General features: G+C 43.2%; 1 protein-coding gene across 1 annotated transcript in view; it reads right to left on the minus strand.

Moving 5' to 3' along the window:
- Positions 1-25,806, minus strand: part of LOC138503903 (mucin-5AC-like) — a 488,816-nt gene that overhangs the window by 142,852 nt on the left and 320,158 nt on the right. The window contains exons 52-54 of the mRNA XM_069623989.1: positions 16,874-16,905; positions 14,750-14,927; positions 2,943-3,047 (exon numbers count right to left, since the gene is read on the minus strand). Of these exons, the coding sequence (XP_069480090.1) occupies positions 2,943-3,047; positions 14,750-14,927; positions 16,874-16,905 (315 nt within the window). The remainder of the gene's footprint in view (positions 1-2,942; positions 3,048-14,749; positions 14,928-16,873; positions 16,906-25,806) is intronic.

The following is a 25,806-nucleotide window of genomic DNA, read 5'->3' on the forward strand; positions in this document are numbered from 1 at the left end:
TTGGGAGTTGATCACTCACTGCGCTGTACTTTACAAGTTTTTCTAATGTTCAATGCAATTAGACAGGGGCCGGCAATACTGGCTGCAATTTCAGATGGAACCTGCAATACCCTTTGAGTTTAGAGCCGTGGCTTGTAATAACAGGCATATTTTCAGTAAGGGCATTGCTGCTGCATTTAAAGCCATAGCATGAAAACCATCTTCATTGCCAGAAGAGTAATCAGTCAACACAATATCGACTGTAGCATTGCATTTTTTACTGGCATTATGAGAAAAGCTAACATGATGAGTGTTCTCACATGATGTGTGGGGTATTTGTGCAGCTAGCAAGGAGATAATGTTTTTTATTGAAGTTTTTATTTACTGCCATTGAGGGAAAAGTCAGTATGAAGAGTGTTTTTAGGTGGCGGGGGAGCATTTGAGTGGCCAGCAATAACATGTTTTCTTCCTGTGGCATAGAATATTTACTGGCATTAAGGGCAAAGTCAATAGGAGAATGTTCTTACATGGGGATACTGGCATATATTGGCAGAGCCAGTAAGGACATGCTTTCTTATGGTATAATTATTGTGCATAATTTCACTGGTCAGGCACAGAAGTGGCTGTACATTTGGGTGCCGAGTGTCATTTGTCGTAAAAGAAAAACATACTTAAATCTTTCAACTAGTGCAGTGTGCCCTGTAGAAGCTTGATCTTATTGTGCATTGTGCAGGCGTGGAGATCCAAGCCAGCCCGGGAGTCTGTGCGGCTGTGCGTGCTTTGCTCAGGAGCTTTGGAGGGGCACATCCAGCATGGCCCCAAGGAGGAGGAACATTTTCTGTTATATCACTGGCTCTGCCTGTAGGTGGACTTAAGTTGATGATCGTATTAAACCCCATGGGAAAATTAGGCATGACAGTTGGATTTGGATTTGTGGGCGAATAATGGGGAATTGGTAAAGCAGAGTGTGATCTCTCAATAACACTCAGATGCTCTCATTGGGGACCCTTTGTTCTCTTGGATGGAAAACTTGATATATAAATTGGGAGGTGTTTTTAAAAAGAGAAAGGTATTTGTTAGTGTGTTGTTTGACCAAGTGAGTCAGATGAGGAGGAATAAATACTACTTTCGCATCTTTAACAAATGATAGAAACACCCGGTTTTATGGGCGTCACACAAAAACCTTGCCATCTTAAAATCTCCTTTGAGGTTTTAATTATAAGCACAATAATTGAAACTGTAATGCAGGGGTTAACCTCAATGGACACGTGTTCCAAAAAAGTGAAATTATGTCTTCCTAAATTAGTTTGTCCTGATATCTTCCGAAGACATGTTTACGAACAACAGCTGAGCTCTCTTTCAGGAGGTCTGGATATGCCATGACAATTTGTTTAATCTGAAAGCTGGTACAGCTGAACGTTAACTATAGAGACATTTGATCTATGTGGCAGAGGCTAGGACCATCTTGCATTTCGTGTTGCTGTACCCCTTTCACAAGAGTCTTAGACAAATAATATATTTCCCATAGTAAAATGGGGAATGGCTGATGACCAAAACCTGGCTTTTTCTTTGCTAATTAGTGATTTGCACCTCAAAGACACGTTATAGGAGGCAACAATCATTTGAGATGCATTGTTCTATCACTGGAATCCTTGCCCTTATAATCAGCTTTAAACGATTTGTTTGTATTTTATAAAAGTATCTGCGATAAACGGTCTTGGTAGCAGAAAGTGTATGGAAATAACTACATGCAAGGTTGGTAGAGCAGGGGACAGGCAGGTATATGTTGGACACACACATCAACATTTGTGCAAACTGAAGTGTTTTTGGAGTAAGAAGAGGGCTTTTATTTTGCCCCGTGACTAAGTTAAAATGATGGCTATTTTAAGAAGGTGAATTTAAACTAAACATTATCATAATTTTCTCCCATAACATCTCTTGCCTCCTTTCACAATTGTTGCTATAAAAGGATCTAAATGACGTGAATGATTTGGCCAGAACACTGTACGTCTTTCAAGGGCACCAGCCTTGTGGGAATCTCCTGATTTTAATCTAGGGCAGCTTGGAGTTGTTCAGAAAGGAAAAACATTTATAAATTACTTCCATGTCTTTTGAAAGTGAAAGCCAGAAAAGACTGAATGGTGTTATACATACTGTAGGCTATTAGGCATGTGCAGCTTGCTAGTTGAATATCACTTTATTACACAACATGGGCACACAGTAAGAGTATGCTCCAGCAAAACCACAGGACACAGTACATTTTTAGGTCCTAAGTGAAAACATAGTTTTTACTGGACCAAAAAAAAAGATATATTTAGAATGACTGCTCTGTGACTGCGCACAGGGTACTCACAGGCTGTCTGGTGAGTGTCTGTGTGTGTCCGTGTCGTGTTTTTTTGAGCGTATGTGTGCAGATTTGGTGTGTGTTGTGCTGGGAAGGGGGGTGGGGAAAGATGGGTATGAGGGGATGAAACCCACCCTAACATAAAATTCGGTGGGAGAGGGTGGAGGTTGGGAAGGGGTTATCTTGGGGTGCGGGCATGTCGTATTGCCCCATTTAAAAGCCAACACAAATACGGGCAAAACAAATCAGTCTTTTTTGTGTTCGGTCTTTTAAATGCGCTAATATTTTTAAGAATTAATTTCATGTTTCCAAAATATTTCAGAGTCGTTTGACTTGAAAATGTCCAAAAACACTACACACAATGCCTTAGTTGAAATACACATGGGCCCCCTTGTGCTATGCCTTGTGACAGTGGTTTGCTCAGTTCTCAGCAGTGCTTTTATTTCCCACCCAGGGCCACATATAATTATTTTCCAACACTGGGCAGGGGCCAGCATTGATTTCTCGGTTTGTGGATAGATAAGTAAATATAACGGCCAATTAGAGGGAAGAATGGCCGTGCACTGCCTCACATCAATTAATCAATGACTATGTTGTGGTATTCACTGATAAAACCTACCACATAAGAAGGTGGGGCAGCAGTCACCAGCAGGAAGGTTCATCACTAACTTGAATCCAGCCAGGCATGTCTCTGTGTTGTTCCTACACAGCCTGTAATCGCATCCTATAGAACAGTGAAAGAATACATAATTTAATAAAACACAGTGCATTGAGGATACTCCTTGGAATGCATGGAGGTATACATCTCAAAATAACATAACCATTTTGGTTACAGCTTTACACCTGCCCAACTACACCTAACCTTCACCCCTGAACTTTTCGAATACTTTGACTTTGAATCCCTGCACTTATGAAAAGGAGCACGGAGAATAAGCGCTACACAAACATACTTTTTCACACACAAAGACATTTCTTACTTTAAAAACAGTGCCTGCATTCCATAGAATTATATTTTTGAAAGAAAGTGAGCAACTGTATTGAACATAAGCGAGATGCCAGCATGAAAAGCAATATCTCAAGCTACAGAAGCAGGTCGGATAGGGGCCAGAACAACAGAAAGATGGATAACCTGTCTCAATAGACAGCTCTAGTATCTGCCCAAAATTGTACACATCTGCTTACTGTACACATACAAATCCATGCCTACTGAAGTGCTTGGAAGACTTTCTAATCAAAATTGAGATCTTGCAACCATTAAGACTGATGCAAATAAGAAAGTACATGCAGCAATCAATCCCAAACTGAACAGCATAAACATCATTGAAGCAGTATGTGAGAAAACGTTTTCTGTCCCTTTACATGCACTGTCTAGCTTATTGTTAACAATATTCCTCCGAAAAATAAACTGTTGCTACTTTTATAAGTGGAATGTCTAAACCCTTTTCCAAGAAGATGAACAAATAACAGAGATAGGCTGCCAGAGAAAAAGCAGTCTTTAAGGCAGAGAGGCTTCACCCTGTAATGGGGCAGATGAATATGCAAGTATCACCTACTGCCCCTCCTCAAGTACCAATTCCTGCCCCTACTCCTCACCATTACCGTACAGATGAGAAACGATACCAGCTGAGGCAGCCCTACCGCTCCATGAATCTAGGGGTGAGGGACAAGACAATCTAAGGCAGATTCTAAGAAACAATACTTTAAACAATAAATGTAAACGCTTCTGCCATAAAGAATTAGGTTGTGCAACACTGGTAGGGATTACAGTTAGATCGCAGAAAGCAAATGTAGTGTGCTGTATATAGCACAGAAGGGAGAAGGATTCCGGAATAGCAAGTGAGGAACTCACTACACTGATAGGGCAGATGGAACTATAGGCAGGTTAGATGCAGGATAAATGGGCAGGGAAACCAACGTATGGCAGATGCACAAGGGGAATGTAACATGAACAGACATGAATATAGGTATCTAATATGGAGGCGAGAAGCACAGAAATACAGCCATTTGCATAGGACAGAGGGCGCAGTAGGCCTTAAGAGTTAGCAAGGCCTCAGACAAGATGCTAAATCCATGAACACACACTTATTTAAGGAGCTTTGAAGATGCCCAGATAGTAATTCCTAGCAAGCACCAACGTCAGATGCATGGAAGGGAGCAGCGGATATGCAGAATGCAAGGACGAGATAACAATTCCCAGGATGAGAGGCAGTAGTCACTAAAGTTAATTAATTTACAATAATAGCACAAACAGCCATTGATGTCCAGATGCATGAGATCAGTATGCCAAAAGACTCTATAGCGGATAGATTAAGTGTGTCTCCAGTGGCCACAAACGAATACAACATGCATGTTAGAATTAGCTAAAAGCCCAGTAAATAGGAAGATATTAATTCTCCAACATGGTCCCCTAACACGTGATGAAGACATGAAGAACACCTGCTGAACTCCCCAGCACACAGACAGACACGAGATGGTACACAAGGCCAAATACAAATGAACAGATAAGCCACATGGCCTGAGAATGATGGGGAGTACTTTTAATTGGAATTAGTGTACACTGTGGACTTCTCTTTCTCCCCTACCTTATGTGTCTCTCATATTTTGACGTCTCATCAAGATATCCAAGGTTGGTGAGTAAGGTGCCAACCAACAGAAATCCCTCTTGCTACACCGCCCATGATGAATAACGCCAGATAATTAGTGGCCAATGTAATGATGTAGTGAAACTGTTACATATGAAGAGTCATCCGAGATTTATAAGCCAATGAGCAATTGTGGTCCATTTCACCAGAGCTTAAGAAGGCAGTTGTGATACCGCTTCTGAAAAAACCTTCATTAGATCCAACATTTCCTGCAAATTTTCGACCTATCTCTCTACTCCCATTCTGTAAGACATTAATGGAATATCTTGTATCCCCTTTGCTAATGTCTTTTCTCGAGTCCTCTTCATTTCTTAATCCGTTTCAGTCTGGTTTTCAACCAGGTCGTGGGACAGAGAGCGTTCTGGTCTCTGTCTACGATGACTTGTATCGGCTGGCCAATGACGGTTGAACAGGAGCCTTTATTCTATTAGACCTATCGGCCGAGTTCGATACAGTGGACCATCAGTTTCTAATGGATCATTTGGCTGTGGCCAGTCTGTCTGGTCAGGTTTTGGCTTGTTTTGCCTCTTTATTGGCTGACCACAGCCAAATATTGACACTCACCTCCTTTTTTTCAGTCGCTACGTGTTATCTCGGGTTTCCCAGGGATCGGCCTTGTCCCTAGCTCTTTTCAACATCTATATTCAGGCTCTTGTTTTGCTCATCCGCTCCTTTGGCTTCAGGTGTTATGCTGATGATACGCAGATCATCGTCTGGCTGGAATCTTCACAGCCGGATCTCGCATCTCAGTTTAGGAGTTGCCTGGCGGCCGTGAGTGAGTGCATGGGCAGCAATTGGCTGAAATTAAATGGGGACAAGACCGAGGTCCTGGTGGTATACCCACCCTGTGGTCCCCAAAGGGTGGCTACTGGGCCTGGTTTGACTTGGTCTCCAGCCTTTTGGCCTACCGAACTGGTCACATGCCCATCTCACTGTCAATGAATGCCCAGGTTAGGGCCATCTGCAAGGCTGGCTATTTCCAACTTTGCATTTTGCGCAGGGTGTTGCCGCTTCTTCCTGTCCGACATAGGCCTTTAGTTACAGCTACAGCCTCACTGGTATTAAGTCAGTTAGATTATTGTAACTCAAAATTACGCTGCACAAATTTGTACTGACACTCCCTATGGGGCCCATATCACACCCGTTCTTCGATCCTTGCACTGGCTCCCAGTTCTTCAGCATGTGCAGTTCAAATCTCTGGTGATAGTGCATCGGGCCTTTTACAGGTAAGGAGCAGAGTATCTCCAGGAAAGGTTTTGTCCTTATGTGCCCTCTCGCGAGCTACAGTCAAAGGGCTGTTGTATTCTTGTTGTTCCTCGCTGCAAGTTTGAGCGAGTTGGAGGCCGCTCTTTCTCGGTGGCCACTGCTAAATTGTGGAACTCTTTACCAGCTCCACTAAGATCTACGGACAATCACCTGATGTCCGTGGATTGTTAAAAATGTACCTATTTTAATTGTTTCCCCTAGTTTTCAGTTGATTCTTCGCTCCTCTGGTCCTTGCTAGCGCCAAGATGCTTTGGTGAGTGTGCGCTTTATAAAATAAATTAACATAACATAATGAGGAAATTAACAGTTATGTATTCTATACAAAGACTGATATGCAAATGGGTATTTCCCATCTGTGAAAGGTACAGTGAGCTAAAGTGTGGCTGCGGACTCAAGAGTGGGTACCTTCCCATAGCACAGGCCATTTATGCCGTGTTCGTTCTCATAGAGGGGCGCCCATGACTATTTTTTGATTGATTTTTTCAAGGGCCTTAGGTCTAGTCACCCTAAGTCTCCCAGGGTCATCCAGACATGGACCCCTTGCTCACTGTGCTCAGAGAGGCACAGCTCACCTCACTGATGATGCCCAACAAGGCTGAAACACGTGTATGGGGTTGCTGTTGGTACTCTTGTTCAGAAGGGAATTGCCATAGCATTTCGGTGGTGGACTGCCCATGTGGGCGGGACAAAGACTGATATGCAAATGCATATTTCCCATCTGTGAAAGGTGAAGTGAGCTAAAGTGTAGCTGAAGACTCTAGAGTGGGTACCTTCCCATAGAACAGGCCATTTATGCCACGTTTGTTCTCATAGAGGGGCACCCAGGACTATTTTTTTCAAGGGCCTTATGTCTAGTCACCCTAAGTCTCCCAGAGTCATCCAGACATGGACCCCGTGCTCACTGTGCTCAGAGAGGCAGTGCTCCTCCTCACTGATGATGCCCAACAAGGCAAAAACACGTGTATGGGGTTGCTGTTGGTACTCTTGTTCAGAAGGGAATTGCCATAGCATTTCGGTGCTGGACTGCCCAATGGGGCGGGGCAAAGACTGATATACAATTGGATATTTCCCATCTGTGAAAGGTACAGTGAGCTAAAGTGTGGCTGCAGACGCTAGAGTGGGTACTTTCCCATAGAACAGGCCATTTATGCCATGTTCGTTCTCAAAGAGGTGCGCCCATGACTATTTTTTGGTATTCTATATATATCTTAAGATATTAACCAATACTAACTGCTTATAAGGTTTGTAACTGATATCGTATTGTGGCGTCCTTGCTTACGTAAGTTTAGTACAAAATCCGCTCACATTCATCATAATGTTGAGAGCTGCTTGTATGCTCTCCCGGCCAAGATTCTGTGTTTGAATAAAGCTGTGTTTTACCGTGCACGCTGAATATTCCATTATTGAGTATTGTTTGTACTAGTGTGGTAAATTGGACCCATCTCAACATCCCAAATTCTATTTTGTGACTGACAATTGAGCCTTTGTTCATTTTACCACTCCATGGAGCAAGAATGTCTGATCCCTGACCAAATCATTTCAAGCTTTTCCCTCTGATAATAAAGTGCACTTTCAAAGTGAAAATATCTTTTCATTTGCAACTCCAGTGTTGTACTGCACAATGAGACCCTTAAAGATTTCTTTCTCCATTGTTTTGGACTCTCATTCTGGTGTGATTGCCTATTCCCAGAGCATCAGGCAGAGATCTTTCAACCAATTGGCCACCTGTGATGAAACGAAATCCAGGAAAGATGATCATTCTGTTTCCACAGTTTATCAGATTCTCAGTTTATCATTTTTTTGTAACAAATCAGCATCGTGGTAATCTCAGAACACCTAGCCTTCTCTTTATTTTGGTATATTGTGCTCCGGCCAGGAAAAAGCAGGCCATAATTTGCAGACCGAAAATATGAGATAGTGAAAGGAATATGTACCACATACAAGTGTAGGGAGAGTGCAGTTTGGGAAATAGATGTTTACTGATAGAATGAGTGCATGTCAAAGCCATCGTTGTTATGTAGGAACATAGTGAATGTCCTAGAAGTGTAAGGAGTCCCCTGGACTTTTTTTGAGGACAGAGTGGCCTATTCAAGACTCAACAGTGTGAAAAAGTGAATATTAGTTTGTAACAGATGTAACAAATAGCACGGTCAAACAAATTGATACAATTCACATCCTGGTGTGGGGGTGGCCTGCTGGCCAATGGCAATGGAGTAGAACTAAGCCTGCTCTGGGAACCTGGGCTGGTTCCGGGCCTCTCAGTCTTATCAATGGTTAAATAAATGCTGAATTTCTACCTCCCCTGCTCAGTGAGTACCATGTGCAGCAGAAGGGGCAGGCCCTCCGGTGAGGGGTTTGTGTAGATGAAGAGCTCATGTGGGTCAGAGTGAACTTGAATTCAGGGACCCTGCCCACGGTGGCTGAACCAAGGGAAGCAGTGATGAGTTTAATTGCAGAACTGAAAAAGAAGCTCCCGGCCAAATAAGGATGGGCTGAGGTACTGGAAACAGGCCACTTTGAGTGGAACAAATAGATTGACGTTGAGGTTGGCACAGTTGGAAGAAAACCGAAAAAACACAAATAAAGTGAAGGATAGCGAGAACAGATCCTGACATAATATTTATGTGTGTTTCATTCCAACTAGAGTCAAGGATGCAGACCTTGAGGCCTACATGAAGGAATCTCTTACGGACGTTCATTATTTGTTATGTTGTCCCTGAAATAACTCTGCCTAGTACTCAGAGATTTTACTCTTTGTTTCAGCATGAGGACAATCTATTGCCAGATGTGCTCATCAGGATTTGTTACTACAAACTGAAAAAAGAAGTCTGAAACAAAGTCTGGAAGATAGGATCATTTTCTTTTAGAGGAGCTACACTCTTCGTCTGCCAAGACATAAAAAAGTAACCTTCCTTAAAAGGAGCGTCCTGTCATAAATTGTGCCGTAGAAGGAATAACAGGTACGCAACTGCTGGGTTTTTCCATGCAAGCTGCTATTTGAATTTAAGGGGCAATTGAAGTTCTTATTTGTATGGAAGAAGCAGCCATCCTCCTGCGCGTTGAGGACTATCAATCCACAAATGAGACTGAGAACACTTGAGGAGAGAAACATTTGAAGCCAGTTTAGACGCAAAAGTAAGGGGGCATGAGGAACTTCAGATCATGCTCCATTTGAAGGTGCCATGGAGGGAAGGAAGGTGCAATTGGAGATAGATTCGGTCTGAAGAAATGGATCTGCCAATCTGTTGTTTGTTTTGTAGAGCATTGATAATGTTAAAATCACTGTGGAAGTAGAGGTCCACAGTATTGGTACCACTCTTACCTCTAACCTCATATTTCTTGCAGATTCAATATTTTTGTTTGTCTGAGCACAACTGCTCCTCCTGCTCATATTTTAAAGTTTGGATCCTGAAGGTTTTAATTGTGCATCCAGAAAGGCAATATTCAATTACCTGTTGTTGGAGAAAATGTGGTGACGATCGTTTTCTTTAAAGTGAAACTAACAACAACAGCATCTTTATGAAAGAGAAACCAGTCACAATATTATGCCTCTAGTTTGATGTCAGCTCTTGCTCACTGCTATGATGAAATGAACACCCATGCAAAAAATAAATGTAAGGTACAAATAACTGCATGCCACCTGAGAATATTTCTCAACAACAGAATAAAAGTGAATCCTACGGACTGCAACCATTGCTAAGACCATTTAATTGAATATGGAGAATGGCTGGTTGATGCTAATGACATGCAAAAGTTGGAATTGTGCCCCATGTAAAAGACAAGGACCAGGACTTTGGAGTGCAGCCACATCAAAAATAATTAAATAGGCTGCAGAACATGCATTGGAGAAAAGAACACAGAATGTAAATGTCTGGGATTTCATCACAGTGATTTCATGGGTGCAAAGCACAGAGCGAGGAAATTGCACTTATTTAAAAAGAAAGCCTGATCTGTCTTCAAAAACTGTATTTGCTATCTGTTTTGTTACCAACATTTTGTAAAAATGTAATGCAGAACCAAAGTCTCATTCAGTGTTTGCCCATGTTTCACTTGACATTGAATAAGGCTGTAATTTATTGAATTTGAAATAAGACTTACTCAACATTTTTCTAGATATAACTTGGAGTAACTGATATTTCACCTTCCTAAAGTCCAATTCTAGTTCAGGAATTCGGAATATAAAACATGAGGCTGTACAAGCTCTGATCTATCATGTTCACATAAAAGTCCTAAACACTGCCAAATGGCTGGCCTAAAAGTACAGCTTCAAAAAGACCTGTCAAATATATCAAACCTATGCACCTGATATAGTCCTTTAGAGGAAGTTAAGCAACACCTTATCTGATTGTGAATAAGCAAATTAAATCTTGCCTGGGCATATATTCATGTGAGGAAGGAGAATGTTCAGGGGATGTACAAACTATGTTGGCAGAATTCAGCATTTCATCATTTTACAAACTGAATAGGAAAACTAATGATCGGTGTTTATATAAACAACGTAATAAGTAAATATGTCTCTGCGAGGGAAGCTTTTAGAAACATGAGACAAATTGCAAATAAAAAATAAAAAAAATATGTGTGTCAGCACCTTGTACAAAATTCACCTGTCGAGTAAGGGAAAAATCTGGAGATAAATAGAACAATAATTGTCTCTGGAAATATTTAGAACACCATGACAATCTGTTTTTATAATTCTTCCTATTGACGTGAAGATGGAACTGATTTGTATGTCATCAATCTTGCACATTCACATCCAGAAGTATTTGACATAACAAAAATGCCTCTTCATAAGTTTAGGAGTGAGTTGGCCCCTCCCTTCTGTATCATGGGACTGGTAGAAGCCACAGCTCTGTCACAAGATATGGGTATGAACCAATGGTATAAAATAGCATGCACACAGAATTGAAGGATTACTATTGGGAGATTAAAGTTGAAGAATATTCGGGATACCACTGGAACTGAAGATGGATGGAGAGCGGAGCTGATACCATTTGGATGACTATCTTAGGCAAGTTGGAGACAGAAGCCCTTCCAGAGGAAGCAAGCTGGAGACAGAATTGTTTCCAGAGGGAGACTGATTGTCAGACATCCAGCCGTAAAGGACCTTGCTGAATGCAATAGCTCCAGAGTAAGGGTTCAAGCTCTTTTTCCCCAAAAGATAAAACGCATTTAAAAATCTATGGCGAAACCCCAATATTATACCAAATTGTCTATATAAACAGTCCACAGTAAATACAGGGAATAGAGGGCTGTAATCAAGCGGAATGCTAATTTGAAAAAACATTCAGGTGTACTTTTATCTATTTTGCCCTGGGTCTCCCATTTACATTGAGTACAAAGTGAGAAGTCATTTTCCTAAACCCCAATGCATTTTAGTATTGAGATGCAAAATTTAAAATACACAATTTATTGGTGGTTGCAACTTAAATGATGTGTGCTTTTAATTTATTTATTGGGTATTTATAATGGACTTATACAGCAAATGCTGTTTCAAGGGGTAACAAGACAATGGGGGGGAGACAAGGAAAACAAGAAAAACAAAAACAATCCTACTAGGCTTTGTGTCATTCAAATAATGCAAGTGCAGTAACAAGAAGTGTGGGGGAGAGGAGAAGGCGGAAGTGCCGGTAAGGGCAGAATGAGATAATGCTAAGGAGTGAAAGGAAGTGCAGGTCCGAGATGCGAGCATGCGAAAACTGGGGGTGGGGAAGGAGGGTACAAGGGCCCATGGGTTTGCCGAGTGCTAAAGGGAGGCCAGGTGGACAAGTGACAGGGGATGCAGAGTGCAGGGAAAAGGATGTCCAAGAGCTAAGTGCGAGGAACGAGCTGGATGGACTCCGGGGTTCAGGCCCAGCCAGGCTAGTACAGTGGCAGGGATCCTGGTAGGGAAAGTACAGGTTAGGGGGGATTGGGGAGACCAAGTGCAGGGTTAGACTGATCGAGGAGGGCCTTGTGCCCTGTATGAGTCAGAAGGAAACAGGCAACCAGTCAAAATTAGGCAGAGGGAGGCATTAGCAGGGGAGGGGAGAGGAAAGGAGGAAGAGAAAAGGAGGGTATTGTGAAGCTTCTCGAAGTTAAGGAGATCCGGCTCAAGTTTGAGAGGGGCAGGGAGACAATTCCAGAGGGATACACCAGTGGAAGAGAGAGATCTGCTCCCATCATCTGCTGGCCCCAGAAAGCCTTGTGGATGATGCAGAGGCTATTGAACTTGATCCTCACAGCAACCGGGAGCCAGTGGAGAGATTTTACGGCTGGAGAGATGCAGTCCCTGGGCTTAGGCCAAGGATAACTCCTGCAGTCCTACTCTGGATTAGTTGAAGGGGTGAAGAAAGGATTTAGGCAGATTGAGGAAGAGGCTGTTGCAATGGTCTGGCCTAGAGAGGAGCAATGATCTAGAGACATTGAGTTTCTAGGGGAAGGTGAGGAGAGGGTGCCTCTGAGGATGTGCAGCTGGAAGTGGGCCTTCTTGGCAAGGTCAGTGATTTGAGGAGTGAAGGAGAGAGAGGAGTCAAAGAGGACACCAAGGTTTTTGCCTCACAAGAAGGTGAGGAGGGTCCAAGGAGGGCAGCCAGAGAGTAGGAAGGAAGGAGGGAGCAGGGGTCCCAATAAGAAGGATCTCAGTCTTACTGGCATTAAGGCTGGGATTGTTAGCAGCACACCATTCCTGAATAGCAGTCAGACTGCTGGTAATGAGAAAAGAAGAAGAGGAGGCAGTGAAGGGAAGCTTTAAGGAGAGCTGTGTGTCATTCGCATAACACTGGAAGTAGGAGAGAAGGTGGAGATGAAATGGTCTAGAGGGGCAAGGTAGAAGTTGAAGAGCCACAGTGAGAGGATAGAGCCCTGAGGGATGCCACAGATGAAGAGTGTGATGGAGGAGAGAATAAGGCCCAGTTGGACTTGAGATGGTCGGTCAGAGAGGAAGGAGGTCAATCACTCCAGTGCCAGATCATTAATGCCAAGGGTATCACGGAGCCAGTTCATAAGGGTGGCATGATTGACTGTACCAAAGGGTGAGGAAAGATCAAGAAGGATGAGAACAGAGGGAGAGTTGCAATCAAGATTTGAAAGCAAGTCTTCGTGGGTGTTCAGGACTGGTGTGGGATTTCTGTGCCTCAGGCTGCTCTGAAGCCTGACTGGTGGTCGCAGAGACAACCAACAGATCCAGTGCGGGGGGGATCAGCTGCGAGATGACCAGCTTCTCCAAGAGGATTAGGAAAGTAATAACTAATCTCAGGAATCGTGCACTCTTCTCTGAACACATATCTGCAGGCTTCTCAGAATATGTATCTGAAGCTTTCTCTGAACATGTGTATGTAAATTTCAGTCTAGATATGTGTGCCACTTTCAATTTATTAATGTGTATGTGCATCTTTCAATCTATTTTTAGTTTTGTTGCCAAGTTTGGTCTGAAGATGTAATTTTCTGCAGTAAAATGTACAATGTTAAAGCAGCCTTTCCCTGTCACGTTACACCCAGGCCTGCCAGTACATTTCAGGCCATGTTATCTACCAAACAATTTCACTGCCATCAAGTTCGCCTCAACAATTCAATACTTCTGATAGTTATTGACAAACGTTTGATGTGAGAAGCACTCAGTGTTACTGCTCGGAGTGAATAGATGACAGCAGTAAGGCAAAGCACGTTTTTGGTAGATTGTAGACCAGTAAACACAGCTTCTCCTTCAGCTTTGAAAAAATACATTTTGTGAAACTATCAAAACTTGCTACCATACACGCTATCCAAAGTTGATAAGTAACTCCTAAACACAAGACTCATTCCACAACAGGGCATCTGGCTAATACCGCTCTCGGAAGAAACATTCAGTTCAACACTAATAGGCAACACTTCAACATGGACACTCATTCACGTTTTTGCAAAATCTTGATGTTTGGATTTTGATCGGAGATTGGATGCCAACATATGGCAAGCATTTTCGCTAAACCTTTAAAATATGGGCCCTAAACCTAACATAAAACACGTGTGGGCAGGGGCAATTTGCCACAGGAGCAAGTCACTTCCCATTTCTTTGGGACTATCTGACATACCTCCGTTTGCAGGCCTGCCCCAGCTTACATTGTCTGGCCTTTGCCACTCTTCCAGTCATGCCTATTATTCAAATGGAAAGTGTATGCTAATCGAGGTATACTCCCCCTTACATAAAGTAGCAGATCTATGTGGATGACATTTGTAGAATCGTGGTATAATTTGCAAACATCCACATTAACTGCACCTGGACAATTTTATTTTATGCATCAAGCTCAAGTTATTTGCACAGGTTCATTTTGTTGTCGTAAAGGTTTACTTGATTATTGTGAATCGCTTCCTAAATGTCGGTCATTGAGGGCATTCAGTCTACCTCCCTCGCCCATTCTCTTACTCCCACTTGTCTATTTCTTTAATTCAGCTTCTATTCACTTTCTCTTCATCATGCTCCTTTTATCTGGTTTCCCAAATTCTTCCCCTCACTGTCTCCAACAAAAGCATCCCTCATTCCCAATGGTGATTGGCGAGTACATACTGCAAGTTTTCCTTGTACAACACGGGTTATCAGGCATCGGGCTGTCAACCAACTCAAACCCTTCCTGATCGCAGGTTGGGGCTGTGGGCTCTTCACAGTCCACTGGGGCGCATGTCACTCTGATGGTTTCCATGTCACAATAGCACAGCTGGCAGTGGGATGTCCAGGTCTCTCCGGGCTACAACAACAGATCATAGAATATTATTCACGAGCAGTTCAAATCTATCAACCATTAATAACAAAAGATGGGAAATTATATGTGCTTAACAGAGCAACCTCTCAGTCTTATCCATGGAATAGACAAGCAAAGTAGAGGATCCAGTATCCCTTTTATTTGGTTGCACATGTTTTACCTCTTTCTTGCATAACTGGTATATCCCTATAGAAATATCGTGAACATGTGTAGAAAGCAAAATGTGACCCATGTACAACTCATTCCAACACTTAGAGTCCAGATTAGTTAGTGAGCATGACTTCATGGGGATTTAATGGAGAAAGCCACTAATGGGCCCCGTATTGATCAAATGAATTGCTCAGACATTTATGAATGTATATAACAATGACTTATTGTACCAATTGTTATTTCCGAACTGGAGCCAAAATCAATAAAAAATATAAAGAACATTTATACAAAAAGGGTAGTCTATCGTACAGTTTAACAATATCTGGTTTACTGAAATGCAAATAATTGCTTACACATGGTTCCCTGACATGCATGTGCTTTTGTGAAAATTAACAGGGGCGGGGCGAAGATCCGGAACAAATCAGCACACGCTTCAACACACCTGAGCATTTCCTGAAGTGTCTAACATTGCCTTCTCTCCAGATGTGAATACCTAGGGTTTCATTTTGATGCCCCATTACCACTTTGTAGAATATGGGCACTGAACCAGAGAGTTGCTACTTCTAAGTGCCCTGTGTTTTCAACAGAAGAGTGCAATCCTGCAATGTTGCTGTCATAGAACACATAGCACAGATGAGGTAACGGGGGTACAAATAGGTGTTGTGAGATACTTTTATCAAATGGACATTTGTGATACTTACAAATGTGTATATGTATGACATATGTTATGTAGTTATATATTTCATATTTCATATATCTAATCTCGGATCATTTTGCACAAATAGCTCTTTTACACATATATATATATATATATATATATATATATATATATATATATATATATATATATATATATATATATATATATATATATATTGAGAGAGATTTTCATTACACTTTCTAGGTCGTCCTGAAGGTTGATTGCTGGAAGATTACAAATTACTCTTATCCACAGACAATTGGTCTGGCCAACCTCTCAAGTCCATGATTTTCAGCGTGCCATGCCATAACAGCAGGGTGAGCTGCTAGATCATATATCCCTTATGCATGAGTCCATAAGCCACCCAGACATGTTTCTGCCTCATTGGGCATTATTATCATCGGGGTGTATCTTGGGCCTCTAGGCACTGCAGACTTTTGAAGTGGGACCCAGGCTAATTTGCAAAAGGTCTTTCTTTTTCTGTAATGGCACGGTAGGTTTAAAACCAGTGAATCGCAAGGTTACCCAGAGCACCTGCCAGGGGTTAAGACTAATTTGTAGCCTTCCAGCCATCAATCCTCAGTTTGCGTACTTCTTATACAGGACTAGCTGCTTAAAGGTCCTTTTCTACTGGGTGAAAATGTGGGCTGCATTCCTGGTAATGAGGCATTCTGATTACTAATTATTTGCATTGATTTGATCCTGCTGGCTCGAGATGACAGACATTGCATTTTCAGGGTCCATGCAACTGTTGATCCATTGCGATTAAAGTATTCATATATTTGGTTTTATGTTCATTTATCATCAGTCATTTTTTTAATGGGTTTTTGCCGAAAATAGTTTTTGAAAAAACCCATAAAAATGTTTGTTTTCTTTTTTGGTGTGTTTCCCTCCAAGCCCCCACATCTCCTATTAATTTAACTCTATTCCGGACACCCCCAACCCTTATATATCCTTCCCTAGATCACCCCTATGCTTTCCGATGGGTTTGTTGGGAAATAAAATGGGGGAAAATGAATACATTTTCGATAAATGAACGTTGTACCATGCATTTCTGGAGAAATTACCCTCTAATACTCACCATCCTGTCCTTTCCATCTGGTCCAGTGCAGACTGAAAGACATACAATTGCAGATGTTACAAGTCGTTTTTTGCTCCATCTCAATAGTTAACCTTTCAAGCTTGCGTTGTATACTGATATGCTTTGAAATGTTACACTTGTCACGCCCTTTGTGGCCTATAACCTCTCTTGTCCTTCATCACTGCTGCTTTGCGATAAGCGGATATTCTGAGTCTTCTACACGTACATCTCAATGGTACACCAAGAGAAGAATCAAAACACTGGCAAAAACAATTCTAATAACCCAAATTTCCAAATTCCCAATGTTAATGGGGGATCCAAAGTATGGCCGTTGCTTCTTCATCACAACTGATTATTTAGTTGAATTAATGTCCTGGAATATGTTATAGGTTTTGCGGAATGGTATTAAACTGTGGAGGAAGGAATAGTTCAGTACTTACCGTCCCATTATTCCATAACTGAGCTACACAAGGACCTTCCTCTAATGGTATATCACCAGGATGTTCGACAGCTCTGTAGTCTACCCACAAGGATGTACATGACTGAAGTTGCTATTTCTCTTGTGTCATTTACTATAAATGATCACTCTTACAGGGTCATGTCTCTAGCAGGTATATATGTATCGTCATGTTCAAGTTAAGATACATGGTATAATGTCTAATGTTCATCTTATTATAGTGGAATATATGTCAAATATTGCCAGCAAATATTTATAAGGGTGTTGTGAGCCAGTTGCCTGTAGAGTGGGTGTTTAGATGCGTTTAAAACATTTCATCAGACCGAAGGAAGCACACCGTTGTACTGTTTATTGAAGAAGAATTGGCAGGGTATTTATAAGCTCCTTCATTGACACTTCTTTTTTGAGTGGGCAGTCCAATCAGAGCACCTTCTGTTCTCTGTTTAAGTTTCCAGGTTTACCAGTACAATCTAAACTTCTAAAAATGCTCTAATTACATGTATTTTTAATTTAATGTTTAAAGCATTTATGTACAGTATTTACCAAAGCGCTGTAAAAACAGAAACAGCAAAATCACAAAGATATGATAATAACAAATTAACAATTTTACCCCAAAAAATAATGATTCAAGAAAAAGGGGTAAAAGAGACAAGGAAGTAGTCTTTAAGTAAAAAAAAATAACTAAAAAATAAAATAAAGTACCAGAGAAGTACACTTGTAGATGTAAAGAGTGACAGTGGCTTGGGGCAAATAAAGCAAAAGAACAGAAATTAGACTGGGCACAGTGGAGACGAACAATGGTAAAGAACAATTGAGAAGCAGAGTGAAGAGAGCTTGTGGAAGGGTATAAAGAGCTCAAAGAAGAAAGATAGGCAGGACTCAGAACATGAACACATTTGAACAAATTTGAACACAAAACTTGCAAAATTTAAAATAATGTGATAATGAATCCAAACCAGTGGAGAGAAACCAGGGAAGGTATTGATCAAAGTTGCAGTAAACAAAATAGGAGATGAATAGAAGATTAAATAGAAGATTAATAGAAGATTAAAACAATGGAGTGATGTAGCGCAAGAGCATATGATGAAAGACCAAGCAGGAGTGTGCAGCAATAGTCAAGTTGTGAAAAATGTAAGTAATGATAAGAAGATTAGGGGCCTGTAAAGTCTGAAATAGTCTAATTTTGGAGATGTTATAAAAAATGAATGGGGCCGCTATGTTGTACATGAGATATGGCGAAGAAAAGAAAGAGAAAGGACACCTATTAACCCGAAATTGTGAGCAGAATTTAAAGTGGAAGGTGAGAGGTAGGAAAGAAGGCTGATGAAGGGGGAGATGACAGAGAAGGAGAACAGGAAGGTATATGCAGAATTACAGTTAGGATGCAAGGAACGGGCAAGCATCAATGTTTCTGTGGAGTGGAACAAATCAGTGAAAGTGGGAAAGAAGAACATTTGAAAATTATTCACATAGAAATGACAAGACAACTTAAAAGAAGAAATAATCTAAGAGAAAGGTGGTGGGTAGAGAATAAGTAAAAGGCAAAGCCTAGAGCCTTGAGGTACCCATAGCAAAGAGGATAGGAGGAAGGATATTTCTCAGCCCAACATACTAACTACGTTCGGTCAGACAGGTAAAATGAAAACCAGTGAAGAACAGAACCAGAGAGCCCCAATGAGGAAAATCTAAACAAAAGAATAGAGTGATGCAGTATTTTGAAAGAAAAAGAGAGATCTAGTAACACCATGATTGCTTAGTGTGTTGGAATGAAAGAAGATTTGCACCAGGGGATGGGTGCTCAGCCAATCAGGTGGCTGGAAGAATTGGTCAAAATAAACTTTAACAGCCTGCTCTTTTCAGCCCACAGAGGCCCTTCCCTGGGGGGTGCCATCTCGAGCCTCTCCCTGTTGCACCTCCACAAAAGAAACCATACCCCTTCCACACACTCTTCCTACCTCCATACGTATGTGCTCTAGCAGAGCTTTGCTCTCCAGTCCTGGTGCTTCACCCACCTGCGACCGCTGCCATAGAAACGGAAAATGAACATAGTCCCCTTTCCGATTTGCAGCCCGGATGAACCACAGGGTGAGAATGACTATCACCCCCTTGTCGAGGGTTGGACATGGACGAACACAGCCCAGAGCCCACTCTGAGGCCCCTAGGCTCCGGCTGGCAGGCCGTTATCGGCCTTGTTTTCTGCCGACATGAAGATGATTGCCATAGTGTTGACTACATGTACAAAAGTAGTTTAATACTATAAACAAGGGCAAAAGCCTGACTGAACAGTGGGAAAAAGAGAATGTAGATCAAGATGCAAAGACAAATGCGAGTACACTACTGGTTGCAGAATTTCTGAAACAAAAGGTAAAAAGACAAACAGGGACTAAATCGAAGGACCTGAAGCATATTCCTAGATGGACAAAAAAGATGTAATGCCTAGATAGATTTACGAGGAGTTGAAGGAGTGCAAGTACATAGATGTGTGGTGGTGGCATGCTCTGCAGTGGACCACAAGATTCCCCTTCTCCTCTAATTTGTCAGTGAAGATTAGGACTACAGAAGAACAGAAAAGAGCAAAGATATCGGCAGAGTGTTTTGCCAGACTCCTAATATTTCCGGTACTTCAGTGCAGAAAGCATTGACGAAAACTGGAGTAAGAGATGGGAGAACAATCTGATACCTATGTGCATCAGAGTCATGAACACTAGAGATCATGAGTACTGAGGGAAGGGAGGGATTGATGCTGATGAGGTATTTAGGTGGTTGTGGCCGGCCAATTTCCTGTCATGGGATCACCCCTGGGATATGGGGAAGGCAGTCTCCTGCCTATGGTATTTGATATTTACACACCACTATGGCATCCTACCAGTCCTTAAATCTGCAGGATCTTCTTGTTGAGTGCCCTTGGCGCATCTCTGCCTTCAGGGCTTGCTGTCATTGTTCGCCCGGAACATCCTGAGTTCCAGCGAAGTGTGCCCCCTTTCGACCATTGTGTTCCATTGCCAAGGTTTGGGCAAACCGTCTTGTTTCCTTTACAGTCACCTCTTTTGGAAACAGATACTATCAACAGAGCCATCCAGCTCTTCTCTACGGGTGTCTCAGTGACCTGCAAGTTGCCACACAAATGGGGGTCCATGGGTTAAAAATAAAATAAAAGACTGTTAGGTTTGTTGGAAAGGGTGTCCCATGGTTACATCAACCTCCCTTTGGTGGATGCAAATTTGATATATTTATATGGAAGGGGGAGAAGGGAGAGAGGTGGAAGTAAGGTACTTGGGAGGAATGAGGAATCAATCATTCTTTACCTATGCACCAACACTTTGAACCCTACTAAGCAACATTTTCATGCACACTCCCACCGTCATACAATGGAGAAAATAAATAAGACCTTCCTCTTTGAAGAGAACCTTCTTCATACCTTGTAATATACCCCAATCCAGGATTGATTCAGACGACTATCCTTTCACAGCCCACTCCCCTGCTCCTACCACACAACCACTCTCAAAACAGTGACACATTACTCAGTAATTCAAACTGTTAACACTTCCCCTGCACCCTAATGTTATGCAGATAATAATTGCTATGTTGTAAGGAATGCACCCCTTCTTACCCATCTAATGTATACTTGTAACGCCTAGTAATAAACAGTGTTCTGTTCGTATACCAGGCCTGCATTCAACAATGTCCCCATTCCCAATTAAATCATCTGATCATTTTGAGCTAGGATACTAGACATATATTTTATATTATGCATAAACATCGAAAGAGTATCATATTCTGATAATCCAATTCTTAAAAATATGAATTCACTTACTTACAACACAAGCTCATTTGAACATGGGACAAGTCGACATTAGCATGAGAGGAAACCTTTGTAGTGCTTTTTAAAGACTGCAAATTAATTGACTTGAATATTTTGATAATGCCCAAAAAATGGTCTCTTATGTCAACAATCTGTAATGTAGAAACATATCAATGTATAGACAGCCAGCATCACCTTATGAGGCCATACCTGTAGGCCAAAACCTTGGACTAGCTAATCACTGGCTTACCCTTCTTCACTCGAATTCACTATCAACGTTGTTTTTAAAGTGAGTACTGCTTGCCCAGATGCAGGAATGTGCCACCCTTGGTCATGTTTTTAGTGTCTCTGCTTTCAAACCTTGAGAAAAATGATTGTTTGGGCCCTTAACCAACAATTATTTCCTTCCCCCATCCAAGGTCTCCCCCATGCAACACATTTTTACCACAGTGCTCTGAATTCTTTTGTTTTCATGGGGCACAATCAAACCAGCAAAAAACATAAATACAAAAAACATGCCAGCATATTCATTGTGCCTGTTGCCTGTGCATAGGTTTCCCAAAGGCATTGCCTGGTGTGCCCTCTAGGATTGTTTGCATTGCCCTGGGAATCGTGAAATGCTATACCCGGGCATATTGGTCACATAGCCTGTGACCACTATGTGTTTAGGGCACCTGGAGTATGGCAAGACCTTTGTGTGTGTTCACTTTGACCACAGCACTGTCCCAGCACAGAGATCACTGGGCATGCCCCAACTTGTACAGTTGGGCAAACTGTGACACTTCCAGCTGCCAGGGCACGCCATTTTCCAGGCACTTTGGTTCTGGATGTAGTGATTAGCGATTGACCATAGGCCATGCACAATGGCCGCACTGGATGTATTTGCTGTGCACACTGCACACCAAATGCAAACACCTTAGGTGCAGTATCCACTGGGTATGATGGCATATATCAATTATTTGGTCAGAAGATGAACTGCAAAAGCTTTAAGCATAGTTATGGTTATACCTCTGTAATAAAAAGACCATAATACCAGTAAGAAAGCGTTAGTTGTAGGGGCTTAATAGCTGCATGGAAAACATAAAAAACAGCAATTCACCAAGTTCTGGTTCTCAAAATAACAATTACCTGACCAACGCTGTGTACGGCTCATGATATCACACATAGAATTACATATAACATGAAGAAGAGGGAAATGAAAGAGGGTGGGAACAGAATGTTAGGCATTTTTTAACAGATTCAAGTTGACTAGGGATGGTCAGAACGATTGGGCGAACTGATAAAAAAACAACCAACACAACAATAGGACAACTTTTCCTTCAGGATTGCAACAACACACTCTATGGCTCAACAAAAAAGGTTTCTTGTTCAACAGAGAGTCTGTCAGATCCTCAATTTGAGTTCCCTTCCCGGGGAGTTACTGTCACTTTTCCTTCACTCACAGTCTGGAGTCTTAAGTGACCCTGTAGCTCTTACTCCCCGCCTCCTTCTTCAAAGTCACCACTTCCAAACTCCTCTCCTAACCTCTGGGTTCCTTTTTCCAGACAATTTTGTCATCCTCCATGTCCACATCCACCTCCTGATTCTGCTACCAGCATACTCCTGCAAAGCCTCTCTGCTACCTTCAAACACCCTACTGAACAGACGTGTTGCCTACATACATGCCTTTAGGCATGCCTAAGGACTGTCCTTGCGTAATTGTATTATTGTGCTCAGGTATATGTATCCTGCAGTGAGACTGGTTATATTTTACTACTCCACATATTTCCTGCTTTGATGATTATCCCACCCCCTCATGCTTACAAATGATGTCCAAGCCTTTTTTTTTGTACCAGTGGTGCAGCTCCATGCCCTATGGATCCACCTGGTCTCGCCCTACCACATATGTGGCGCAATAAATGGAGGTCTACCTAGTGAAGTAGCTCTCTTATGTTGTTTGAATACAGGATTCAGGACTTCTGTTGCAGGTTCTGTGTGCCCCAGAACCCAGTGCCCCTCGAATCACTCGCCCATTACTTGCATGATTGGGCATTTCTCTCCTACTCAGTCAGCCTGATATTCCCATATGAGATATCATGACAGATTATCAGAACCTCACTTGGGTTGTGGAGGGCCTGTATAGGTTCTATCCATACCAGGAGCTTCCCTTAAAGGGACAGTCGCATGTGTCTGGCTCCTTGTGTCCTACCACTGCCCAATGACTGGGGCATGGTTGGGCAAGCCAGGGACATCTCCCCACATCTTACCTAGGCCCAGTATAGCTTAGTGGGCAGCAGCACCCAGTTCCCATGCCTAACCCGACTCTTTACCCCAAGAATCCCAAGAGTTAGGGAGGGTCTTTTTCACAAGACACACAGTTTCTACAGGCATGACGAACAAAAGAGTAAAAACAGGAGCAGACATGACTGCTTGTATCAGGTTTTATTTGATTGTACCACTTTTTTTACTTCACAAAGTTGGGGGAGCCCTCACTTCACCCCTTAAATCCGCAACTCCTCCTCCCTCTATATAACAAAACCATGCTACAGTTTTGAGGTAAAAAAAGTGGTAAAAAAGTCACCAAAAAGAACATTTTGCAAAGTTGTATTCGGCAAAAGTGTGAAATACCATTTTGATTGGAGGTCCAACACAGAAGATGCTCCAAATCAACCATAATTCATGGAGTTGGCCAAACTATGGTTGCATTACGAACCATATAGAGCTAATTTCTGTAATTTGTGTTATGACCTGCTACCATATACCATATAGTCCCACTATGCAGTAAGTTTGCAACTCTATGACTAAGGCAAAATGGAGAAGATAATTTTGTAGTAGCAACATTATGGGGGTAATTCATAGAATTTAGCGCACAAGTTGCGCACGCGGTTGGCGTACAGAGTGCGTGTGGCGGCAGTCTGCGCCAGCCGCGTGCGCCAAAACCCATTTAAGCGTACAGGGTATTCATGGATACTTACATCCATAACCATCAGTGGCGCAGAGTGGCGCGGCGACCCTGCAGCAATGCCAATTACACCCCCAAACCTACCCCGTGCACCAAAAACATCGGCCAAATCCAGTACATGGTGCAAAGGCCAGTGGACCAGCATACAGCCACCCAACCACGAAAACGCGTTGAAAAATCCCTGCACACTCCTCGGAATACGTGGTCCCTGCTCACACCAGTGAAATCGCGTGTAAAACTCCCTGCGCACTCCTTTCGTGCCAGCGAAATCGTGTGTAAAACTCCCTGTGCACCCCTCCGAACATGTGTACCCCACTTGCGCTAGGCGTACCACGCTCCAGTGAAATTGTGTGTAAAACTCCCTGCGCACCCCTCGGAATACACGTACGACGCTCGGGCCAGCGAAATCGCGTATAAAACTCCCCGTGCACTCCTCCGAATACGCATAGCCCGCTTGCGCTAGCAAAATCGCGTGTAAAACTCCCCACGCACCCCTCGGAATACGTGTACCACGTTGCATCAGGCAAAATGCATGGAAAAAGTCCCCCATGTGGTGTGGGCTGCCTGCGGGGTATGCCCAGGGGTGATGTGCTGCCTGCGGGGCATGGGGAGGGTGGATGGGCTGCCTGCGGGGCTTGCCCAGGCGTGATGGGCTGCCTGCGGCTCATGGACTGTGGTGATGGGCTGCCTGCGGTCAATGGACTGGGGTGATGGGCTGCCTGCGGGGCATGCCCAGGGGTGATGGGCTGCCTGCGGCCCATGGACTGGGGTGATGGGCTGCCTGCGCATATTCCGGGGGTGCACATGGACTTTCACATGCGATTTCGCTAGCGCAAGCGGGGTACGTACATTCCGGGGTTGCACAGGGAGTTTTACACGTGATTTCGCTGGCACGAGCAGGGTACATGTATTCCTGGGGTTCGCAGGGAGTTTTACACGCAATTTCGCTTGCGTGAGTGGGGTACGTGTATTCCGGGGGGGGCGTGTGGACTTTTACATGCGATTTCGATAGCGCGAGCGGGGTACGTACATTCCAGGGGTGCGCAGGGAGTTTTACATGTGATTTTGCTAGCGCGAGCGAGATACGCATATTCCGAGGGGTGCGCGGGGAGTTTTACATGTGATTTCACTGTCACGAGTGGGGTACATGTATTCCGGGGGTGCGCAGGGAGTTTTACATGCGATTTCGCTAGCGTGAGCATGGTACGTGTATTCCGGGGGTGTGCAGGGAGTTTTACACGTAATTTCGCTGGCGCGAGCGGGGTATGCATATTCTCAGGGGTGCATGGGGAGTTTTACAAGCGATTTTGCTCGTGCGAGCTGGGTACGTGTATTCCGGGGAAGCGCGTGGACTTTTACATGCGATTTCGCTAGCGCGAGCGTGGTACGTGTATACCGGGGTGCACAGGGAGTTTTACATGCGATTTCGCTGGCGCAAGCGGGGTACGCGTATTCCGAGGGTTGCGCGGGGAGTTTCACACATGATTTGGCAGTGTGTGCCTTCCCGGGTGTGGCCCCCCCATTCCCCACAGGCAGCCCACACCACAGGGGACCCCCCCACACCTTTGGCCATGCCCCGCAGCCAGCCCATCACCCCAGTCCATAGGCCGCAGTCAGCCCATCACCTCAGTCCATGGCCCGCAGGCAGCCCATCACCCCATACCATGTCCCGCAGGCAGCCCATCACCCCATACCATGCCCCGCAGGCAGGCCACATGGCACCATGCACTTGG

The sequence above is a fragment of the Ambystoma mexicanum genome, chromosome 11 (genome assembly GCF_040938575.1).
Source record: "Ambystoma mexicanum isolate Mex_15411 chromosome 11, UKY_AmexF1_1, whole genome shotgun sequence".
NCBI lineage: Eukaryota > Metazoa > Chordata > Amphibia > Caudata > Ambystomatidae > Ambystoma > Ambystoma mexicanum.